This window comes from Leucopleurus acutus (genome assembly GCF_964270905.1).
Source record: "Leucopleurus acutus genome assembly, chromosome: 12".
Lineage (NCBI taxonomy): Eukaryota > Metazoa > Chordata > Mammalia > Artiodactyla > Delphinidae > Leucopleurus > Leucopleurus acutus.
The window spans coordinates 58080472-58103886 of NC_139154.1; the positions used below are offsets into that span (position 1 = coordinate 58080472).

The following is a 23415-nucleotide window of genomic DNA, read 5'->3' on the forward strand; positions in this document are numbered from 1 at the left end:
AGGTCGAGCGCCTGTAAGACTCCTTCATGTGAGATAAGAGATATGAATCAAAGCAGATGGGTTTCATGAAGGCAGTGAGTTTTTCCTGTACTTCCGGAGGGCAGGTAATTATAACTCTGTCAGGAATGAGGAGCTAGAGGAAGATTTAAGGCCTTGTGACAGGCATCCGGAATGTTAGAGGCCTGTTTCCACTGCTCAGGTCTACATCATCTTCTTGCAAGAATGAGTCAGCTGTAGTTGCCAGGGTGACACTCATGTGAGCTCTCTTTGTTGAGGTCCTCTGTAGACTTGACCTTATTCCTGGCTCACTGACACTCCAACATTACTCTCATCACAATTCTACGTTATTTCATTATCCATATGGATGATACCCTGACCTTTTAGCTTCTTGACGTCCTCTCCCAATGATCTCGTCCTCCAAGGTTTCCAGCTACTCACTCCTATGATCTTTGAGTCATACCCTTGACTTTGTCACTACCTCTTATTGCAGCCTTTTATGATCACTGTTTAAGATGTCTGTTTCAGCTTCAATAATTCTTCAATGCCACAAGAACCTATAGTCACTTGATCCTACCACCCTTTCACTGTTCACCTCCTCCCCTACTAAGATCAAAAGTCCATCATTAGAATCACCCCTTTTCATATGCTCTCCCCTCCCTTGCCCTCTCCTTTTTCTTTGTATTCTCCTAACAAAGCCCAACCCTGACTAATCCTACCCCCCCAGACCCTCTACAGCTGCCACCATACAGCTACTGGTCTCACTCAAAATTCATGACAGTAACCTCAGGTGGGTCCTTAGTGGGACCTGCAGTCAGACTTTCCCTGAAATGGGGAAGCAGAAGTACTGCCTCAGGCCACTCCCCCAGAGCTGTAACCCCACACCTTTGGGTCAGAGCCCACCATCTGCCAGGCATTGCTGCTCAGACCTAAACGCACACCCAGCCAACCTTATTCAGGACAATAAGAAATCCTCATCTGAAAACGGCTTCTCTCTGCTGACACCACAGCTTTCTGGTGGCTTCAAAACCAGTCTGGTGATGTGACATCCTCTCTGAAGGCACCCTTTCCATTTCGGCTTCATTTTCTGTACACTCAGTGTTGCTGAGACAGCTATTTTGACATCTCCTTCTATTCTTAGCACCAAAGCACAAACTCACACATAAACCAAAATTGAAAGAACTGCACATTCATTCTCCAAAGTCTTAGAAAAATCAAGAGTACTTGAGGGCTGGGGGTGGGAGGGGCTGTACCCAAGTCACTCCAGGGTGAGGTGGAGAGTGCCTGAGTAGGGGCCTGGAGGCTGTGACACTATGCAGATGTGTCACCTTGGGCAAGTCCCTTTAGCCGTCTGGGTTCCAACCTCATCTGCAAAGCGGGGGTACTAGATGAGGTAATTCCTAAGGTCCTTTCTAGATCTTTCATTCTGACTTTGTCACAGGATGCTACAACATTCACAGTTGCCCTCTTTTTTTTCCCTCTACCTCATTCATTCATCAGGTTTTCAGTCAAGTAAAGGCTCTGTTTAATGCTCAGAGGGTCAAAAATCAGTAGGACACAATCCCAGCCCTCTAGGGGCTCATATTCCTTACAGATAGAAAGCTTGATATAACCTTATAGCTATGCCTTAATGGGATGAATGTCTTGGGGAAAGTATGTTCAAAGTGGGATGAACAAAGTAGAAAAGGGGATTAGTTCTAGCTGTGGAGGATACAGTCCCTCACAGAGGAAATAGCATTAGAGAATAAGCATTATTTATTTATTTATTTATTTTTGGCTGTGTTGGGTCTTCGTTGATATGCGCAGGCTTTCTCTAGTTGCAGCGAGCGGGGACTACTCTTTGTTGCGGTGCTCGGGCTTCTCATTGCAGTGGCTTCTCTTGTTGTGGAGCATGGGCTCTAGGCGTGCGGGCCTCAGCAGTTGTGGCACGTGGGCTCTAGAGCGCAGGCTCAGTAGTTGTGGCTCTCGGGCTCTAGAGCACAGGCTCAGTAGTTGTGGCACGCAGGCTTAGTTGCTCTGCAGCATGTGGTATCTTCCTGGACCAGGGATCGAACCCGTGCCCCTGCATTGGCAGGCAGATTCCCATCCACTGCACCACCAGGGAATCCCGAGAATAAGCATTCTTAAATGACCTGGTGGGCTTTGCCAGAGTGGGGTAGGGGAGCCCAGAAACGTCATTCCAGTTACAAGAAAGGGTCCAAAGACATAGTGAATCTGGGAGACAAATTCTAAGTTTCCCATTTGCCTGACCAGTAAGTGCATGAGGGAGTGTGTCAGGGCATGAGGCTGGAAAAGACAGATTGGAACCTTCTCTTTTTCTTCTCATTCAGCAAAAATCTCTTTTTACAATTTTCCCAAGTGTCTAAATTTTAAGTCAGGGCTTCTCTGCCGTTCTTGAAGTCTTACCCTCTCTAAGCTCTGCTTTGTGTTATATATATATTTCCTGAAATTTAGCCCTTTTATTTATGCCATCCTCCTGAAAATGTTCAAACATATCATTTATCAAATATTTCCATGTAATGTATGGGGCGGCAAATAATAGCAGCTTTGTTTTACAGAGAGAAAAGCTAGAGTAAACATTGATTGCTCGATATCATAGATTGCTCAGTATCAGGTTAATAGACATGAAATATGCCCTGGGTCCTTCCTTCATGAAAATTCCATGACTTTCTTATTTCTTTGAAGTCAAGAAAAGTAAGTAATTGATTGACTGATCCGGGCAATCACATTGGGACTATTTTAAGGGTTCAATTTTGAGTCAAATATGGCTTTAAGAAAGAACTAAATATTGTGAGCACCATTTAAAGTTAGGGAAGAAAGCATAACATAAATACCACTGGGAATATGGGTTAGTAAGATTAAAATCTTCCTGAGCCCATGTTAACAGCTGCTTCTTTTTCCCAGTCTAATTGTTTCCTAAGGAAACTCTGTTGTCTTTTTTAAAGTCAGTGTGGGATATAGTTGGTCACCCAGACTTCACAGGACAGTAGCGCCTCGGTGGGTCACTACCATCCAGGATTTGGCCTTCGAGATCCAAAAAGTTCAGCCCTCCTCCAGAACTGCTCGGGGTTTAGAGGACCGACTGGACTCAGACAAGGTGTATGTTTATAAAGCAAGCTCTTTACATTGTGTCTCTAGCGCCATCTACTGGGAAACAAAAGTGCCTTTATTAGAATTACATTAGAATGTGTCAGAAACCCAGAGAAAAGGGGAGGGAGAAGTTCAGAAGATTCTAAGAAACAGAGAATTAAGTATATTATATTGAAGTGACTTGTATATAGATGTAACCACTAAAACAAAAACACAAACTTTCTAAATTATCAGGAACATACACACAGACCATATTGTAAAAGATTTTTTTTAAAGTGACTAGAATTCATAAACACAGAAAGCATACCATAAAATATAATGACAAAGTAAGAACAATTAGAATATACGTTTCATCTTAATGCCATAAAACGCCCCTATTAAACAGTCTCTCAGATTAAATCACAAAGCAAAACCCAACAGGATGCTGTGTACAAACCAAGTGACTCAGAAAGGTTGAAAATACAAGAATTCAAAAGCAAACCGAGCAAGTGAAAGCCAAAGTAGCAGGGGGTCTCAATCTGAACATCAGAAAAGGCTGACTTCATGACAGAAAGCATTCTGTTTTCTAAAGGATGCAATTCACAATGGATGCAATTCACAACGGAAGTTCACCAAAAAATGACTATATCTAAGACCATGAAGAAAACCTCGGGCAGTTTCACAAAATACAACACAGCCAATATTGACCTAGAAATGTTTTAACTGTCTCTTAATAATTCTTGGATCAAAAAGGAAGTCAACCCCCAAAACTAAGGATATTTAGAAAATAAAAAATATAATTATTTATGTGGAAATATATAAATAATATATAGGAATATATAGTAAACAAATATTATATTACAGTTATCTATAATGGAAACTCCTACATGTGATATAGTTAAAGTAATACTCAGAAAATTTTAGCACTACTTATATTAATCAAAAATTGTGAAGTTAAATGAATTAGGCATCTAATGCAGATATTTGAAAAAGAATAATAAAATAAACCCAAGAGAACAAAAGAAAAATTAACAAAAATAAAAGAAATTATAATTTTGAAAAGAATCAGAAAAGGTAGTACTCATAAATCCAAGAGCTGCTTCATTGGAGGGAAAAAAAAACCCCAATAAAATAGATATAGCATTAGCTAATCTATTCAGTCCACAGAATTAGATATGAGCGAGCATAGGCAAATAACCACAGACAGATGAAACTGAAAGGATCATAAATTATTTCTTTCCTCAACTCTTTGCAAATAAACATGAGAGTAATATAGATGAAATGGATAATTTTCTAGGAAAATATATAAATTTGTAATTGTGACCTCAAACAGAAATTTTAAATAGATTATCATAGAAAAAATGAGAAAAGTATGAGTGCATAAGGAGTTGTCTAATGAAATACCTAGGAATAAATTTAGCAACAGCCTCCAAGATAAACTGAGTGAAAAGATCAAGGTGGAAACGGGCTGTGAGTTTGTGGATGTGCATGGACGTGCACTTAAATGCTTGGATATCCTTGTAGTATCTCTGGAAGGTGCATGAGAAACAAGTGACAATGGTTGCTTCTGTTGAAGGAAACTGCATCTGTAGGGAACAACGACGAGAGAAATTCTTTTCACTGTAGAGTACGACTTTGTAACTTTTACATTTGATATCTTTTAAATTGATTACATGTGTAAATATTACCTACTCAAGAATTCATTTTTGGAAAAGTAGAACCAAGACAAAGGAAATAGATGCTTTTAAAGGATGTTTCAAAAAGAATACCACTTAACCTTTCCTAAAGCTGACTCTGGTAAGAGAAGGATCCTCTTGGTTGAACAGTGGACACCAGACACTAGGATGGTCTTAGCCAGGCCTCCGTGTCTCCCTCAGGAGCTCTGGAACCCAGGCACCCTCGCGGCTCTGTGTGAACTCAAAGACCCCAGTCCTCACGTGCCAAAAAGACTACATTTCTGAGCAGAAGTTCTGAGTTAAGAAAAGGATACCCTCTTTTCACCCAAAGACAGGACATTCATGTTTCTTAGTATTTAGGAACTCAAAGAAGCAGAACCAAATGCTTTAAATGGCTAAAAGTCAGTTCTTTTTCCTATTTAATTTTTTAATGGTAAGGTACAAGTTCCTCATTTTTCTTAGCCTCCTAAGATTCCAGCCCCACTTTGCATGCTATATCTCTCCTCTAAAAATAGCAGGAACCAAGTTCCTAAAACATTATCCATCTGACCGCGTGAAAGGAAAAATAACTCTCACCCTGAAAGAGTATGTTAAACACCTAATGTCTGTACTTACCTTCAAAATATATGATTCAGTTCTGGGACAATACAAAAACTTTTAAATGTACTAAACTGTATCATTGTGTAAGGCTCTGAAACAGAGTCCCTTTCCTCTTTCCCCCTCAAGAAAGACTGGCCAGATTGCCTGGCCTGCTGCAGAGGAACCTGGGATTCTTTGTATTTGGGGAAGATCCTAGGACCAGGGGCTTCTCACTCCTAAGTGGGTCATACTTTTAGGGGGTGGGATGGGGTGCACCTCTGCTGTCATCTGTTCCTAGGGTTTTCTAGGTGAGCTGCTCAGAGCTTATACTGGCTTCACTCTGGCTTTTATATATATGTTTTTTATGTTGTATACAGTTGACCCTTGAACAGTGTGGAGATTGGGGCACTAACCCTCCATGCAGTCGAAAATCCACCTATAACTTTACAGTTGGCCCTCCAGATCTGCAGATTCAACCAATCAAGGACAGTGTAGGGACTTCCCTGGTGGTGCAGTGGTTAAGAATCCACCTGCCAATTCAGGGGACACGGGTTCGATCCCTGGTCCAGGAAGATCCCACATGCCGCAGAGCAACTAAGCCCGTGCACCACAACTACCGAGCCTGCACGTCTAGAGCCCGTGAGCCACAACAAGAGAAGCCACCGCAATGAGAAGCCCACGCACTGCAACGAAGAGTAGCTCCTGCTCTCCACACTAGACAAGCCCATTTGCAGCAATGCAGCCAAAAAAAATAAAATTAAGAATTTAAAAAAAAAAGGACAGTATAGTACTGTAGTATGTATTACTGAAAAAAATCCATGTATAAGTGGACCCATGCATTTCAAAACCATGTTGTTCAAGGGTCAACGGTATATGTATATTTATTTTATGTGTGTGTGTGTGTGTGCACACTTGTGTTTATTGAGCTTCCCTCTGAAATAACAAATTCTGCAGGAATGGGGTAGGGGGTGAAAGTCAGTGATTTAGTCCAGCTTATTTGTTGTACTGATGAAAAACCCCAGGCTCAGAGAAGTGATTTCATCTAACTTTACTTAATCTCTTTCCTCATCTGAGGCATTCTACCCTACAACTGCTATTACTACTGCTGCTGCTGCTACTATTACAGGACACACACACACACACACACACACACACACACACACACACACACACACACACTACCACCTTGTACTTAAGCTGTTTCCTCCACATCGATTATTCTTCAACCTTCTTCACCCATTCAACCTACCATGACCTCACCTCAAGTCTCAGCTCAACTAATAAACTTTTATCCATGAAATCTCCCCAGTCCGCCACATCTAAGCCAACCCAGTCATACCGCCTGTCTTCTTTCTTACAGCTGTGCCTCTGGGAGCACTCTTCACACTCTGTGGTTATGAGCGGCTTATGTGTCCTCTCCCTCCTTCAGACTGCAAGCGGCTTAAAAAGGCAGGTCATGTCTCATCTATGTATCAGCTCTGCCCAGCACAGTGCCTGGCATACAGTAGGTGTTTAATGTGTTGATCGATCAGAAGAGTGACTGTGAGTAGGCTCCTAGTCCATTGCTCTGGCTCTGTCATATTCCAGGAACATGCCTATGAGGAGGAATTCTTCCACACATTCCCTGGGCTTTCTTAACTGAGCTAAATTCAAAATATTTGTGTACGTTGTTTCAGATGGCTCAGCCTAGCATCTAGGGAAGAACAGATCTGAAAGTTGGGAAGAGAATGAAAGGTGATAAAGCAAAATGGCACAATATTCAGAAGAATGTAAAACCCATGTTATAGCCTTTTGGCAAACATGTCTAGAGGACTGTCTGTTGAGAAGTTTGCTCTCTCCCTTGGACCTCCAGAGAAATTACTCACAAGATAACGCTGATTCCTCTTTTAAACCCTCAAAGCCCTGATTTTTTTTTTTTTTTTTTTGGCTGCACCACGTGGCTTGCAGGATTTTAGTTCCCCAACCAGAGGTCAAAACCCGGGCCCTTGGCAATGAGAGTGTGGAGCCCTAACCACTGGACCACCAGGGAACTTCCTCAAAGCCCTGATTTCTTGTTCAGTGGTTTTAGTAGAGCAGAAGATGTGGCAAATTATTTTCACATATTTTATCAACTCTAAGATGCCATCAGTTGTAAAGTTCACCATTATTTTACATTCCATGAAGGAAAAAAACACCTCTGCCAGTTAAAGCATGACATGACATGATTTCAGAGATTTTAAAATATGAAAATGAGGGAATTCCCTGGCAGTCCAGTGGACTCTGCGCTTTCACATTCGGGGCCCAGGTTCGATCCTGTGGGGGGAACTAAGGTTCTGCAAGCCGAGTGGAATTACTATATATATATATATATATATATATATATATATATATGAGAAAATGAGTGTCTTAAATTGAGGAAATATGGTATATCAATATCACAGGTTGTTGTTTGATGATATCAAGTTGTGTGGGTCTCAGTCTTATCTGTTACATGAGCAGTTTGGACCAGATGAGCTCTGAGAACCCTTCTGGTCCCAACACCCTTGAGTTCTGTAACACCACGAAGGGATAGTCTTGAATGGGCATCATTTGTTGTGTAATAACCACCAAAATGGGGCTCCCATCCAGATTCCTTCTGTGCTTTGCCCTTTAAGAGTTGAGGGTCTTCACACTGCAGTGTCCTCCCTCAGGACTGGTCACCCACCCACATCACTGAGAAGAGGCTTCAGAATGTCCCCACCTTGATAAGAACAAATATACTTATTAGAGGTTGAGGAATCTGGCTTACACATAGGAAGGGGGTGGTGCTTGCCAACTATAACTCCTCCAAGAAGCACTCCTAGAGACACAAAGCTTTCATTCAAAGGATTGACTCTGGGCTTCCCTGGTGGCGCAGTGGTTAAGAATCCACTTGCCAATGCAGGTGACACGGGTTTGAGCCCTGGTCCGGGAAGATCCCACATGCTGCAGAGCAACAAAGCCCGTGTGCCACAACTACTGAGCCTATGCTCTAGAGCCCGTGAGCCACAACTACTGAGCCTGTGTGCCGCAACTACTGAAACCTGCGAGCCTAGAGCCTGTGCTCCACAACAAGAGAAGCCACTGCAATGAGAAGACTGCACATTGCAACGAAGAGTAGCCCCTGCTCGCCGCGACTAGAGAAAGCCCGCATACAGCAAGGAAGACCCAATGCAGCAATGTTTATTTATAAATAAATAAACAAAGGATTGACTCTAAAATTGGCTAATAGTAGAGTGGCCATACATTCTAGTTTCCCCCCAACTGTCCCGGTTAACTCATTTGTCCCAGTGTTGTTATTAACAGTTCCCTCTATGTTTCAAGTCTACAGACTGATCAGGGAAGTGATTGAGGAAGAGTGGCTACCAGTGTCACTTTGGCTAATAATGGCCCCAAATGGTTCGAAAATCACTAATCTCAGGGACACTGTTAGCATCTGGTTAGCCAGTACCAGGTATTAATGCTCAGTTATGAGCCCTGGGATATTTCAGCATTAAAGCAAGAAATGTTAACAAGGTGATTGACTCAATGGTTAGGACAACTATCACCCTTTATCCAACTTATTCCTTAACGGAAATTATGCGTTTCCTTGATTTTTGTACTTTTTTTACACTTGAATGATTCTGAGTGTTATAGCTACTGCATCTTGCAGTCAGTGACATTTTACAATTAAGGAGATCCAATAATTTATTATTCTTAGGATCTGGACTCCTACCTCCTTTACAACTTGAAATGAAGGCTGGGAGGCTAGAACCAGTGGGTCTTTAGGATATAAAGATTTTATTTAGGCATTTGTCATTCTTTTTTCTTCCTCTTCCCACCAGGAGAAGTTGCTCCAGTGCAGGGAACTGCATTTGACCTGAGGAAGCCAGTGGAGCTTGGAAAACACCTGCAGGAGTTCCACATGAATGGCTTTGACCACAATTTCTGTCTGAAGGGATCTAAAGAAAAGCGTTTTTGTGCACGGTAGGCACTTTTCATTTGCTGCCTGTACTTTTCATTTGCCTTTCATTTGCTGGGAAGAAAAGATACCAACTCCTATTTGAGGAGCTTTTCCTCTGCCATATTAATGCCATTTACTCTGCTACAGGGGACCAACTACCACATCCTATGTGCCTTTTCAAAGCTCCTATTCCATAGGTGAATACATTTCCCCCCTCCCCCTTCATACCGTTTTCCCTGTGCCCCTACCTGGCATCCTGTCTCTTTGCTTCCCCTCTCCCCATCTCTGCCTGTTCTCTAAGGCCCTTTTTTTTGTTAGAAGCCCCAACTCCTCCTGACTGAAGTCACCTCTGCTTTCCGTGAACTTCCAGAGCCCTTTGTCCTTTCTTGACTTTTGATGTATGATTTGCCTACTTCCATGGCAAGCTGGAGGTTGCATTTCCCTTATAGCACTCACCACCTCCAGCCTTGTCTGACAGGCATCTGTGTCCACACTCTCCTTCTCACTAAATTCCAAGTACCTCGTGCCATCTTATCTTTGTGAATCTCTACCTTTACCCTAACACCCTAATACCATGCTCGGCACTAGCAAATAATAAATGTTCGCAGAATGAACGGGTCTTAAATAAAGCAGAGAAAAGACTGCTTTTCTCCTCTGTCCCTCCTATTCACATTTCTCTTTCCACGGCCCCCACGTGAGGAGACCCTCCGACCTCCCCGCCACTATTCAAATCCTGGCCTTTCTCTTTCCAAACATGTTTCCCCGAACCTCTTGGTTGACTACACATTGTGGGGATGTCTTACCTCGGTAAGTCTGTAAGACCCAGCCTTTCTTTATCTATATATCCCTTTGACCCCAAGTATAGGACCAGGTAGGTACTCTCCCATCTGTAGAGGCCTGTTTTTTTTAAAAAAGGAAACAATTTGGCAGAAACCCAGAACAGATCTATTCTCGGGGGAAATAGCCCTGCCTGCTCTAGCCCCAAGGGTGGCAGGCAGTTTAATTTGGAGAAGCATCTATTCTCTTTCAGAAGACATAGCTGGTTGTCTTGCCAGACCAAGCAGAGAGCTCCACCTCTTTATGAGGAAGTATCCCAGCCTAACTACCTGTCTGCAACCTGGCCGCCCCCGACACACACAAACGTAGCTGACTGGGGTGAGTCCCTTTTGCCCTTCCCCAGAGAAGCCAGGCTCAGAGTGAGAAGTTGCTGTTGGGGATCCTCAAAACCACCTACTCATGCCTCACCTGAGAGGCTGCCAGAAGTTCCCTCCATGCTCTTCTTACCTTTGTCTCCTCCATATATGTTGTCCCTGCTCTGTGACTGGGTCTAATTCCTGTCTCAGAACTGCTTCTCAGCTTTTCCCTGTCTGCTCTTCCACCCTGGACCTATATATATGTGGTCTGGCTTTATCCCTAGGGTCCATCATGCTGGGAGCGGGCGGGTACTGGAAGTGTACACCACCCAGCCGGGGGTCCAGTTTTATACGGGCAACTTCCTGGATGGCACACTGAAGGGCAAGCACGGAGCACTCTATCCCAAACACTCCGGTTTCTGCCTTGAGACCCAGAACTGGCCTGATGCAGTCAATCAGGTAAGTCTACAAGCCAGCTTGTTAGAGCGGTGGTGTGTCCAAGGTCACACTGGATGACAGAGGTCATAACACTCAAGTCAGACCTGGTCTGTATGATTCAAAAGTCTGTGTGTGTTCTCTTCTCCTCTTCTCCAAGTCATGAATAACACAGGAAACTCTTAACCACATTACTAAAATGGCATTTACATGTTAAAAAAAATCTATTATTTTCTGCAACCACAGTGCTAAGATGATCCTCCAAATCTTTTCATTCTGTTTACTTCCCCATAACTTTCTTTTCTAGCTATTGCGTAGAGTAATGCTCCTCAAAGCTCCAGCCCATAATAAGATGCTTGCAGCTTGCACCAGAATGTAAATCAACCCTGCTTCCTTAAGAAAGTCTTGCTGTGATAAAGTGTGTTTAGGGATGTGATTTTCATTCTGGTTCAAGTTCTTTATCTCATTGCAAACCAATAATAAACAGTTCTTACACTGGCAACTGGTTCACAGAACTGGTCTAGAGACCAGTCCAGAAGCCATCCTGAATGGTTAAGGGTGCAACCTGGGCTGGCAAGGTGTAACCTGTATTGTTTTCCCCTTCACAGCCCCACTTCCCTCCTGTGTTGCTGAAGCCTGGTGAGGAGTATGACCACACCACTTGGTTCAAGTTTTCTGTGGCTTAAGGAAGTGTAAAGATATGACCTGCTCCAGGGCTAGGTTTGGGAGCCCCTTCAGCAGCCTGTCACCTATGCAGAGATGAAGATTTAGAGGCTTTAAAAGTGATCCTCTGAATTAAAATCATAGAAATGGTAGCTGTCATGATAGTCAGTCTGAATAGATTTCCTTCCCAAAGACTGGCTCCAGGCCATGTCTAATGATCAGCTCTATTCTCCGTGCAGTGAAGAGGACGCAGCCATCAATGTCATCTAAGCCTTGACCGTAGCCCAGAAGTGGTAACTGAGCTCCTTGTGTTGGCTCCGTCTCTCCATTCTGCCTCTTTCTTTTCTACTTTTCACCCTTTATTTCTTTGATCCTACTCTCATTCCTTTTCTTTTTCCTCCTTCTCTACCTCACACCACCTTGCACTGTGCAGCACTTTGGAGTTTTCAGAGGTCACTTAACTCATTCAACCTGCTGGCAGAGGGACCTCTCTGCCCCGATACAGCAACAGATGATGAAGTGAGCCAGCTGAGGCTTAGAGGGGATAAATGACCCACCTAGAGGCACAGAGCTAGGAAAAATTTTAGCCAGGACTCGAGGTCAGGTCATGTGAATTCAGGTCCCCTTCTTTGCCTCCACTCATCTTCCAGAGCATTCCGAGCATCACTGATGGGCAAAGGGGGATCTGACCCTTACTCTGTTAGAGCCATCCTTTCTTCCCAGATTCACTTTTATAAGAAGCTTTAGTCTGCCTCTGAGCCTTACAGATGGTGTGACTTAAAGTGCAAGATCAAAATGTCCAGAAAGAATCTGTAAATTTGATTCTCTGACTTTGCGGTTAACTGAGAAAGCCCAGCCCAGCCAAGGCATGGGAAGGAAGCCATTGGAGACAGGAGCTGTGTTAGTGTGAGGAGGGCCTTGACTGAGGATTGCACATTGCACTGAGAACAGATGTTGTGTTATGTAGATGAGCCTGGGCTTCCCTCCTTTCCTGAATAACTGAATCATCAGTGATGGGTTTGGGTTGGTGGGTTTTAAAGAAATGTATCTTATACTATTATACGCTAATAATCGGTTGAAATAAAATCAAAATCTGCATCTTCAGAAAACTCCCAGTTTCTTCACTTTAGATCTGTCAGGCATGGACCTTTGGGAAATGGACCAAATATAAATGGTGCTCTGGATTCTACCATACTCTCCAATACAGCCCCAGCATCTTCCTAGAGGAACACTACTTAAATGGCAGCCTATGGAAATTCCTATACTTCCCCTCTCTCTTAGCAACAAAAATAAACCAGTTTATTTTTTAATTCATTTCAGCATGGATTTTCTGAGCACCTATTGTGTACACGGTTCTCTCCTGGGTTTAAGGGGCTCAACAGGTAATGTCCAAGATGTAGTTATGTTCCTTAGAGATATCACAGTCTCTCTGGGGAAAACAAGACTAATAGTAACAACCAGATGATATAGAATTGCACCACGACAGAGCTGGGAGCCCTGAGCACTAACTTTGCTCCTGGCTTTTACTACATGGGCAAACAATCTAATTTCATTTGGCCTGTTTTCTCACCTGTAAAGCAAAGGGATCCGACTGTAATTATCTGGAAGGTGAGTATATGTCTGCAGGCTGGAACTAAATTAGCCACTAGTGCAATTCATGTGAGGTGGTGAAAACAAACATGGTACTCAATAGGGAAAACACCATATATAACTACAGAATTATTAAAGCCTTGTTGAAATGCAAATATCCACTCAAATGCAACCCCCTCCCCCAAGAGTAAGTCTCCAGGTCCCCAGGAGTCCATGCCTTCTTTGTAGAGTCCATACAACCCTCTACCCACAATCAGACTAGTGCTGTATTATTCTGAGTACTGATCTTTCACAGGTGAGCATATTATTGACTCCAGTTCAACGATCTATGGATTCCTGTTTGTTTCAAATTCATATGACACAAGTTCTTATTATTAACTGTGAGATTTTCATTTTTCCAGTTCCCACTCATTTTGCCTAACAAGGTAAGATGCGGTCCAGTGGTTAACACACACTTCCAGTGCAGTGGGTGCAGGTTCAGTCCCTGGTCGGGGAACTGAGATCCCACATGTGGGCAAAAAAAAAAAAAAAAGTAGAACTTGGAAAAAATACAGAACTACCAGCAGAAGAAAGGAGGGAAGCACAGCATATACCCTCTTCCCTAGCTAGTTCCCATTAGCAGTTATAACCATTTTAAACAACTGGATCACAAGTTTGCAATGGGCTTTTTGGATATTTTCGACAGGACTGCAGTCCTTTTCCAATTGAGGAATTTATCTTCCTTAAGTTCCAACTTCTCCAATTACTCAAATCATAATTAAACTCTCAGATGGTCTGGGTAGCACTGCCAGCTATAGCTGGCAGTGTAAGGAAGTCAGCAAATCCTCTCTTCAAATGTAGAAGGAAATTGACAAAACAGTTCCCAGTGCTCTGGGAACTGACCCAAAACATACAACCACCCAAGACACGTTTATGTTTGAAAAACTGCTGAACTTTGAGTAGGAACAGTGGAAGACTGTGGCATCCTTGCCTGGGGCTGCTCCCATTCCCTTTATTCCCCCAGCTCAGTCACTGTGGAGCTTCTGCCAGAGCAAAACAGAACAGAAGACCAGGAGATCGCTATGGTCGGAAGGCGGGGGAGGTTCTCATTTTGGAGCTGTAGGTGATATCATGCCCAGCTGCTTTGTCAATAAAAATAATCTTGGTGCTACGACAGCAGGGAGGGTTGATGGCTCTACTAGCCTGAGTTTGCAATTATGGTTGGAGCAAGCAGACTTCTGGGTGATCAGAGGCTACACACATACATAGCAGAGACCAGAGAGGGCCAAGCTATTCATACACTCCTAGCCAACCCTGAGGCCGCATGCATGTGCAGAGGAAGTTAAAAGGGACTTAGCAAAAAGCTAAAACAGACTTGAGAACAGCCTAAACACTGAATCAACTCCCTACCTTCACACAGATCCATCAGCAGACGGCAGAAATCTGGTTGAGGTGTCTGAGCACGACTATCAGTTGCTGACCATAAGCAAGCTATGCACAGGGCAACCCCTACAAAGCTGAGCTTAAAAATAAACACAGGGACTTCCCTGATGGTCCACTGGTTAAGACTCTGCACTTCCACTGCAGGGGGCATGGGTTCAATCCCTGGTCAGGGAACCAAGATCCCGCATGCTGCTTGGCACGGCTAAAAGAAAAACTCTGAGGAGTCCTATTGGACAGGGGTCCCCAACCCCTGGGCTGCACAGCAGGTGGGCGAGCCAGCAAAGCTTCATCTGCCGCTCCCCATTGCTTGCATTCCGGCCTGAACCATCACCCCCCAACCCCCACCCCAGGTCCATGGAAAAGTTGTCTTCCACAAAACTGGTCCCTGGTGCCAAAAATGTTGGGGACCACTGCTGTAGGAAATAAAACTTGTTTTTAAAGAAAAAGAAACTATTAAAAATAAACACAAGAATGTTTTCAGAAATAACAAAAAACACTGAAGAGATTACAAAACCAAGTGAAATTCTGAGGTTGAAATGTACAGTAACAAATGACAATTCCAACTAGAGAGGCTCAGAAGCAGATTAAAGATGGCAGAAAAAAAAAGTGAACTTGAAGACAGATCAATAGCAATTATTCAATCTGAAAAACAGAGGAAAAAAAGACTGAAGAAAATGGAAGAGAACCTCAGAGATCTGTGGCACAACAATAAGCACATCAACATATGTGTAATGGAGGTCCCAAAAGTAAAGGGACAGAAAAATATTTCAAACATTAATGGCAAAAACTCCCCAAATTTGATGAAAACCATTAATCTATACATCCAAGAAGTTCAATAACTCCAACAAGGATAAATACAAAGAGATCCCCACCTAGATACATCATATTTATTTATTTGGGCGGGGGGGGGCGCGTTGGGTCTTTGTTGCTGCATGTGGGCTTTCTCTAGTTGTGGTGAGCAGGGGCTACTCTTCGTTGTGGTGCACGGGCTTCTCATTGCAGTGGATTCTCTTGTTGCAGAGCATGGGCTCTAGGCACAAGGGCTTCAGTAGTTGTGGCGCGCAGGCTCAGTAGTTGTGGTGCACAGGCTTAGTTGCTCCGCAGCATGTGGGATCTTCCCGGACCAGGGATCGAACCCATGTCCCCTGCATTGGCAGCTGGATTCTTAACCACTGAACCACCAGGGAAGTCCCAGATACGTCACATTTAAACTGTTAAATGACAAAAAGCAAAAAGAAAATTTGAAAGCAAGAGAAAGAAGTCCTGTCACTACAGAAGACCACCAGTACAATTAACATCTGACTTCTCATCTGAAACAATGGAGTCCAGGAGGCAGTAGAATGACATAGTCAATGTGCTTAAAAACCAAGGATTCTGTATCACCCAAAACTACCCTTCAAATGCAAAAGTGAAATAAAAACATTCCCAGATCGGGACTTCCCTGGTGGTCCAGTGGTTGAGACTTCGCCTTCCAATGCAGGTGGTGCGGGTTTGATCCCTGGTTGGGGAGGCTAAGATCCCACGTGCCTCAGGGCCAAAAAACCAAAACATAAAACAGAAGCAATATTGTAACAAAGTCAATAAAGACTTAAAAAAAAATGGTCCACATCAAAAAAAATATTTAAAAAAAAGAAAAAAATTCCAGGATAAACAATTAGAAAACTCATTGCTAACAGAGCTGTCTTACAAGAAATACTAGAGGAAGTCTTCCATGCTGAAACGAAATTAAGACAATAACTTGAATCCATGGAAAGAAATGAAGAATATCAGAAACAGTAAATCTTCTCGTCTTTTCTTTAAAAGATATAAGGTTGTATAAGGCAATTAAACACTGTATCATTGAGTTTATAATATACAATATAGCACAGGGAAGGAAGTTCAAGAAAAGAAAATATACTGGAGCAAAATTTCTATATTTTACCAGAATATTTATCTGAAGTAGGGACTTCCCTGGTGGCGCAGTTGTTAAGAGTCCACCTGCCAATGCAGGGGACATGGGTTAGATCCCTGCTCCAGGAAGATCCCACATGCCGCAGAGCAACTAAGCCTGTGTGCCACAACTACTGAGCCTGTGCTCTAGAGCCCGAGAGCCACAACTACTGAGCCTGCGTGCTGCAACTACTGAAGCCCGCAAGCCCATGTTCCGCAACGAGAAGCCACCTCAATGAGAAGCCCGCACACTGCAACAAAGAGTAGCCCCTGCTTGCCACAACCAGAGAAAGCCACCGAGCAGCAACGAAGACCCAACGCAGCCAAAAAATAAATAAATAAATAATCTGAAGTAAATTATGATAAATTAAGAGCCAACCACTAAGGAAATAACTCAAAAATACAGTAAAAAAAAAAAAAAAGAATTTAAATAGTTCATTAAAAAAATGTTTAATACAAAAGAAAGCCATAAAAGGAGGAAGAGAAAAAGACAGGAGACATATAGAAAACAACAAAATGGCAATTATAAATCCAACCATATCAATATTCTATATGTAGATGGTCTAAACAAACCAAAAGGTGGTTTGTCAGACTGAATTAAAAAGCAAGATCAAGCAACTAACTATAGTTGATCCTTGAAGTACCCCACCACTATGACCACCAAGTCAAAAACCTACATATAACTACAGTCAGCCGTCTGCATCTGTGGTTCTGCATCTGTGGACCACATAGGTATGTAGAGTCTATTGAAAAAATATCCACGTGTAAGTGGACCATGTTGGTCAAACCCACGCTGTTCAAGGGTCAACTGTATAGGCACCAATAAGCTGAAAGTAAATGGAAGGAAAAAATATACCACACAAACATTAATCATAAAACAGGTAGAGTGGCTATATTAATATCAGAAAAAATACTTAAAAACAAGAAATAGGGGCTTCCCTGGTGGCGCAGTGGTTGAGAGTCCGCCTGCCGATGCAGGGGACACGGGTTCGTGCCCCGGTCTGGGAAGATCCCACATGCTGCGGAGCGGCTGGGCCCGTGAGCCATGGCCACTGAGCCTGCGCGTCCGGAGCCTGTGCTCTGCAACAGGAGAGGCCACAACAGTGAGAGGCCCGTGTACCGCAAAAAAAACCAAACAAAAAAAAACAAGAAATAGTACGAGAGATATTTTATAAGGATAAAAACATCAATATATCAGGAAGATATAACAACTATAAATGTATATAAATGTACGCATGCAATAGAGCCTTAGATGCTTTGAAGCAATTGTGACGAGAGGCCATGTCTGGAGTTGACTTAGTGTTGGATATAACCCAATAGTTCTGATAAATACTCCTTCAAATCTCTTGAACAGAATGCTAACTTTTTAAAAAATGAGTATTTCTTTGAGCACAGTGACCTCTACTGGTACTAATATAAACCCCTTTTTCATAGAAAGGTTCCATTCCCGCATAGGGTCATTTGGTTAGAGAAAGGATCAGAGAATCCTAGAGGATGTATTGTAGAATCCTCCTTTGAATCACATGTGAGTGCTGCTTTCTAATAGCAATAAGCTAGGCCAGTCTGTCTAATAACTAGTGAAGCTGGAGCAGGTTAGCACTAGTCTTTAAGCAGCAGTTTTCAATTTTGGTTGTATATTAGAATCACCAAGGGAGATATTTAGAATATTAATGCCCAAGCTTCACCCTCAGCAACTGATTTCATTAGAATATTTTTGAAGCTCCCTGGGTGATCCTAATTTGTAACCAGGCCTGAGAACCACTGCCCTAGTGTAAAAGCTTTCCTCATTATTGCCTCATAACATTCACCAGTATTTTAAGCACATTAGTGTGTTTAGCTAGAATTTGCTCTCTAGCTTCAGGAAGTACTTCCTCAAGAATGAGTCACAGAGAAACAATCTTCCCAGATCAAAAGTATGTCTTGGTAAGGCCCTGGCAACCCTACCAATAATCCTGGTACTCAAGATCTTCAGAGATAATTATTTTGAAGATTGTGAACAGTTAAAGAGAAACATGGGAATTCCCTGGTGGTCCAGTGGTTAGGACTCCAGGCTTTGACTGATGAGGGTGTGGGTTCAACCCCTGGTCGGGGAACTAAGATCCTGAGAGCCGTGCAGCGTGGCCAAAAGAAAAAAAGAGAGAGAAAAGAGAAATGTCTAAACCAGGTGTTGGCAAACATTTTCTTTAAAGGTCAAGAGAGTAAATATTTTAAGCTTTGTGGCACTTACAGTCTGCAGTTACTCAACTCAGCCACTGTAACACAAAAAGTCACAGGGTACCCGTTCTTAGGCAAAGGAATTCTTGTTATAGGGGCCCAGGAACTCTGGTGATAGTCCAACAATGTCAATGACCAAGATAAACAGACCCATCTACCTTTACCTCTGCCAGAGAGATTATTTCTTTACAGCCAGATTTTTTATCCTTGGCAGCGAAAGGATTCATTTCCTAGAATCCAGATTTCTTAGAGATATATTATAAACCGAGATAAAAACAGGGTCTTTGTATAGAATCACATCCAGCCATCTTCGAGCTTCAGTCACTAAGAACCCAGGGAATCTAAAGAGGTGAATAGGACATAACCTTAGGCATCTGACAGTCATTAAGAAATGGATGACTTGACCTTCCTTATGTAGGTTAGGCTGACTCACCTAGGCTCACCAGTTCTTGGGGTGTTAGTAAGTTTGTACCCTTTCTGCAGAGAACTTTCTGCACAGAAATTCCCCACACCCCTTCTGAGCAGAACTCTCAGCGTTAACCCAGATGAGGGGATAAAAACCTTGCACTAGATTTGCAGAGTAGAGCTGGGCATTGTAAATAGCAGCCTAAGGATCTAAATCCCCTGCAGGCAGATCAGACAGGAGTCAGTCTTACAGGTTGCTAAACTGAAAATATGGACTTTTAATTGAAATGGTGATTAATTATAAGGGTCTCACAGAAGAGAGGAGGTTCCAATTTTCTGTTTGGTTTAACAGATTAGAATTCATTCACTCATCCATGAATTCACTTTTCATTCATCAGATATTTAAGTGTTAATAAGCACTAGGCAATGAAGAAACAGAACAAGGCCCAGTACCTGCTGTCACAACTTGTCTTGTGGTAGAATAGCGACGGAAAAGTAAACAGGCAATTACAGTCTCCTACTATAAACAGTGTGTTGAGAGCAAGGAAACCTAAACCAGACTTGAACACACGGCAATTTAGAGTGGGAGGAAAACATGTATTTTACCGCAATTAAAACAAGCTATGCTGAGACACCATTTTTCAACACAAGACTGGTAAAAATCAACAAGGTTGACAGCCCACCATGTGGTTACACCATGTGTACCAATTGGGCAATGTCAGAGAGAAATAGGCACTCCTATCCATTTCCACCAGGGCAAATAGTACCTAGCAAAAATATAAATGCACTGGAGCCTTTGACCCAAAAATTCAACTTCTAGGAATTATCCTAGATACAGGGTCACATGTGCAATGTATTGTACAAGGTTATTTACTGCAGCATTATAATAGTAATTAGAAACCACCCTCATATCTATTTGTACGGAATTGATTCAATTCCTGTCACTCTGCTCAAACTCTCCAAGGAAAACAGCGAGTCCCTCCCAAAGGACACAAAGTCCTCCATGATCTATATCTTACATCCCCTCCCTTCCTATGCCATCTCTTCCCACTCTCCCCTCTGTTCACTTCCTACGGGCTTCCTTACCCTCCAACAGCTCAGACTACTTTAGGGCCTTTGCATGGACTGTGCCCTCAGAAGCTGGTGTAACTTTCTCTCTGGCCCCAATGTTGCTATCAGAGGCCTCCTTAGACCACCCTTTACACAACAGCAACCAATCCCCTACCCTTTCTGTTTCATCATTCTCCCTATCAGTTATTACCCACCTGATATTTGTTCATTTTGTCTCTCCAGAGCTCCAGCTCCATGAAGATAAAGACTTTGTTCACTTCTATATTCCAAAGCTAGTAGTACCTGGCACATTGAAGGGGCACAAAAGTTTAATGCATAAGTTATGCACAATCCAAGCAACTAAACAGTATGCAACTTAAAAAAAAAAGTGCCAGTTTTACTTATATGAAAGATCTCCAAGATATTAAATGAGAAAAACAAGGTGTATGTATTTTGTGTTAAAAGAAAAAGGAAAGTGGGAATTCCCTGGGCAGTCCAGTGGTTAGGACTCGGAGCTTTCACTGCTGGGGTCCAGGTTCAATCCCTGGTCAGGGAACTGATATCCCACAAACCACGTGGTGTGGCTAAAAAAAATTTTTTTTTAAATATTAAAAAAGAGAGAAAATATCTATGTGTACTCAGGCTATATAACTGACAACAATGGTTGCCTTTGGGGAGGTAAGTGGGCAGCTGAGAGTTAGGGGTTGGGAGCCTTCTCACTGTATACACATCGAGTATATTACCAAATCAAAAAATGGAAAATAGGTTGGGCCAGCAGCCTGTGGGAAAAGTAAAAAGCATTAGGTTTGAGAAGTGGCCTTGAGGGCTGTGCTCTAGAATTACCCTTCTATCTAGCATCTTTTCCCCATTAAGTCTGGAAAGAAAAGTTTATTAACTAAGACCAAGAGTTATTTTGTTCTTTTACTTCCTGACTTTTCCATAATGTGGTCTTATTTTAAGGGAGCAGTAAGGTGCTTTATTAAAAGTTAGGGCTTTGAAACCATTAAGTAGGAATCAAACTTTTCCTACCTTTTAGCTGGTTAATAGTACAGTATTGTTACCAATCTCCCTGAGCCCATTTCCTCTTGTATGAGATGGGGTTTTTAACAGTATTAATTTGTTGTGAGGATTAAGTGACAATATCCTTTGACATTTTTTACTAGAATGGTATCTGTAAACCTATTAAGTTGTGAAAAAAATTAACAGGCTTTGAAACCGCCTAAAGGTGCTTTTCTTCCCCATCTTTTAGATCTGGATACAACAGCTTTAATACTACCATACCTTAAACCTAGGCACCTTTGTCTCATTTATTCGGCTTGTCACCAGTTCTCACCACCCTCCGAACACTCCAATACCAGCCAGGCCCCGAGTATTTCTTGCTACTTTGACCTTCTTTGCCTTCGTGTCTTCCCAGCTATAAAATTATGCATACATCTTTTAGGCTATACTATACAGCACTCCCCTGCAAAGGTCTCCAAGCAATTGTTGCTCACTCAGAGCCAGATCTAATGAATTCTTTGCTCCTGTCCTTCACTGATAACTCATTGCCAACATGTCAGTTTCAGAGCTTTCAATTCCTACTTAAGCTTAATATATCCTGGAAATCACTGTGTTCCTTGAGACTTTGAGATAGGCTACACAAAGACAAAAACCACAATCCCACACTACCATTCATTTAACCCAAAGTCACAAATTGATGGTATTTCAAGACCCCCTCAAATTTTATTTTGTCCTCAGGAGAGGGGACATGGTAAAATGGTAGGACTACACTTTAACTTGATACTTAGCTTAATTCAAAGCCCAAAGGAGAACTACCAAAGTGAAGTCATGAGTTATGCTTTACCTACCTCTATACCTAGGAGAGAGAACCAAGGTAAGGTTCATTGCCCAAAGCACTCAATGTCTGACGTGTCCAATCAGCTACCAATCAATGCCAGGTTAATAATTTAGAAGCAATGAGTTTAGACCAGCACTTATCAAGTCAATCACAATCAATTTAGCAGTCCCAACCTCTAAACAAAAAAAAGGTGCACTAAACAAATGTATCATTTTAAGAGGTATACTAAACACGGGTACAGGACTTGCAGTCAAGGGTACAAAAGGTGTTGGTCTATACACCCAGTATTCTCTTTCCCATAAGGGTAAATAGAATTTTCTGTGCTTGTTTCTTAAAATAATTTTTTCCCTAACCCCTCCTCCATATCATTTTTACCCTTTCACACTAATCTCTAGGATGCTGCTAGTAATCCATCCCAAAGCTACAGGATGTTTCCTACTCTTGGCTCAGAACTCCCACTTCCAAAAATTGAATATCAGGACTGTTTATTCTCTGCAGATTTATTGTTGAGTAATCTTATCTTTATATAATACAGAACAATTAAAGCTGACCAAGTGCAACAAATAAGCCTGCTGATTACACACATAGCTTTGTACCAACCATATAACGCAGCCAGTTGTCAAAATTCCAAAAACAGAACATCCAAACTTCCAACATACTAATGATCATTCAGACCAGTAAATAAATTTGAGGCAGATCAGTATTCCCAAATTGTAAAGTTATCCAATAACTTTGTTTAAAAGCATAAGAAGCACGGGCAGACAGCTGTGCCACCAGCATGAAATTTTTTTTGCACCAAAAGCTTGACCAGAAAACTCAAAATTGTTACTGCCCTACGATACTTAAGATATTTAAAGTCCAAATAAAGAATCTACTGGCTCTAACATTCTGAAGTTTACCAGATGCTACCAAAAAATAACTACATGAGGTGTTGCTAAATATAGGTTCGATTTACAAAACTACTTTAGTCTTTTTTAACATTTCTGATTGACATCTTTAATTACTTTGCACCAGCCTGGCAAAATAAGATAAAGTATGTTGGTGTTCGTGAACTGAAAAACCTAACTTGGGAATTAACAGATCTCTGCTCAGAATAAGGCAATCCATTTGAAGAGACAGAGGAGAATATCTGGGCTGGAAAATTTTGCAAAGCTGGTTTACATGAAGATGTTTTGTCCCAAATTCAGACAATTCTTCAAACATGCAAAAATTTTGGCATAAAATTAATGTTTGAAAACAAAGAAACAAAAGAACATTGAGTATAACTTCCTAGAATGGAGAACTCGAATTTGACACCATCCTATCTAATAGGCTGAAAACCTCAATTAGTTACTATACTTAAATAGGCTTCAGAAAAATCAGTTTCTCCAGCATTAAGTCCAGCTACTCTTGCTCAGTTCCTGTTGCGCTCACTTTATAGCAAGTCAGTGGTCCCTATAGCCTGACAAAAGAGATCATTAGCCTGATAACATCTAA

The 23415-nt window shown here is 42.1% G+C and overlaps 1 protein-coding gene across 1 annotated transcript in view; it reads left to right on the forward strand.

Annotated features, from left to right (window-relative positions):
* Positions 1-12771, forward strand: part of GALM (galactose mutarotase) — a 95689-nt gene extending 82918 nt beyond the window's left edge. Inside the window, exons 8-10 of the mRNA XM_082851877.1 lie at positions 9143-9284; positions 10679-10853; positions 11438-12771. Coding sequence (XP_082708003.1) covers positions 9143-9284; positions 10679-10853; positions 11438-11515 — 395 coding nt within the window. The 3' untranslated portion in view covers positions 11516-12771. The remainder of the gene's footprint in view (positions 1-9142; positions 9285-10678; positions 10854-11437) is intronic.
* The last annotated feature ends 10644 nt before the right edge of the window (positions 12772-23415 follow it).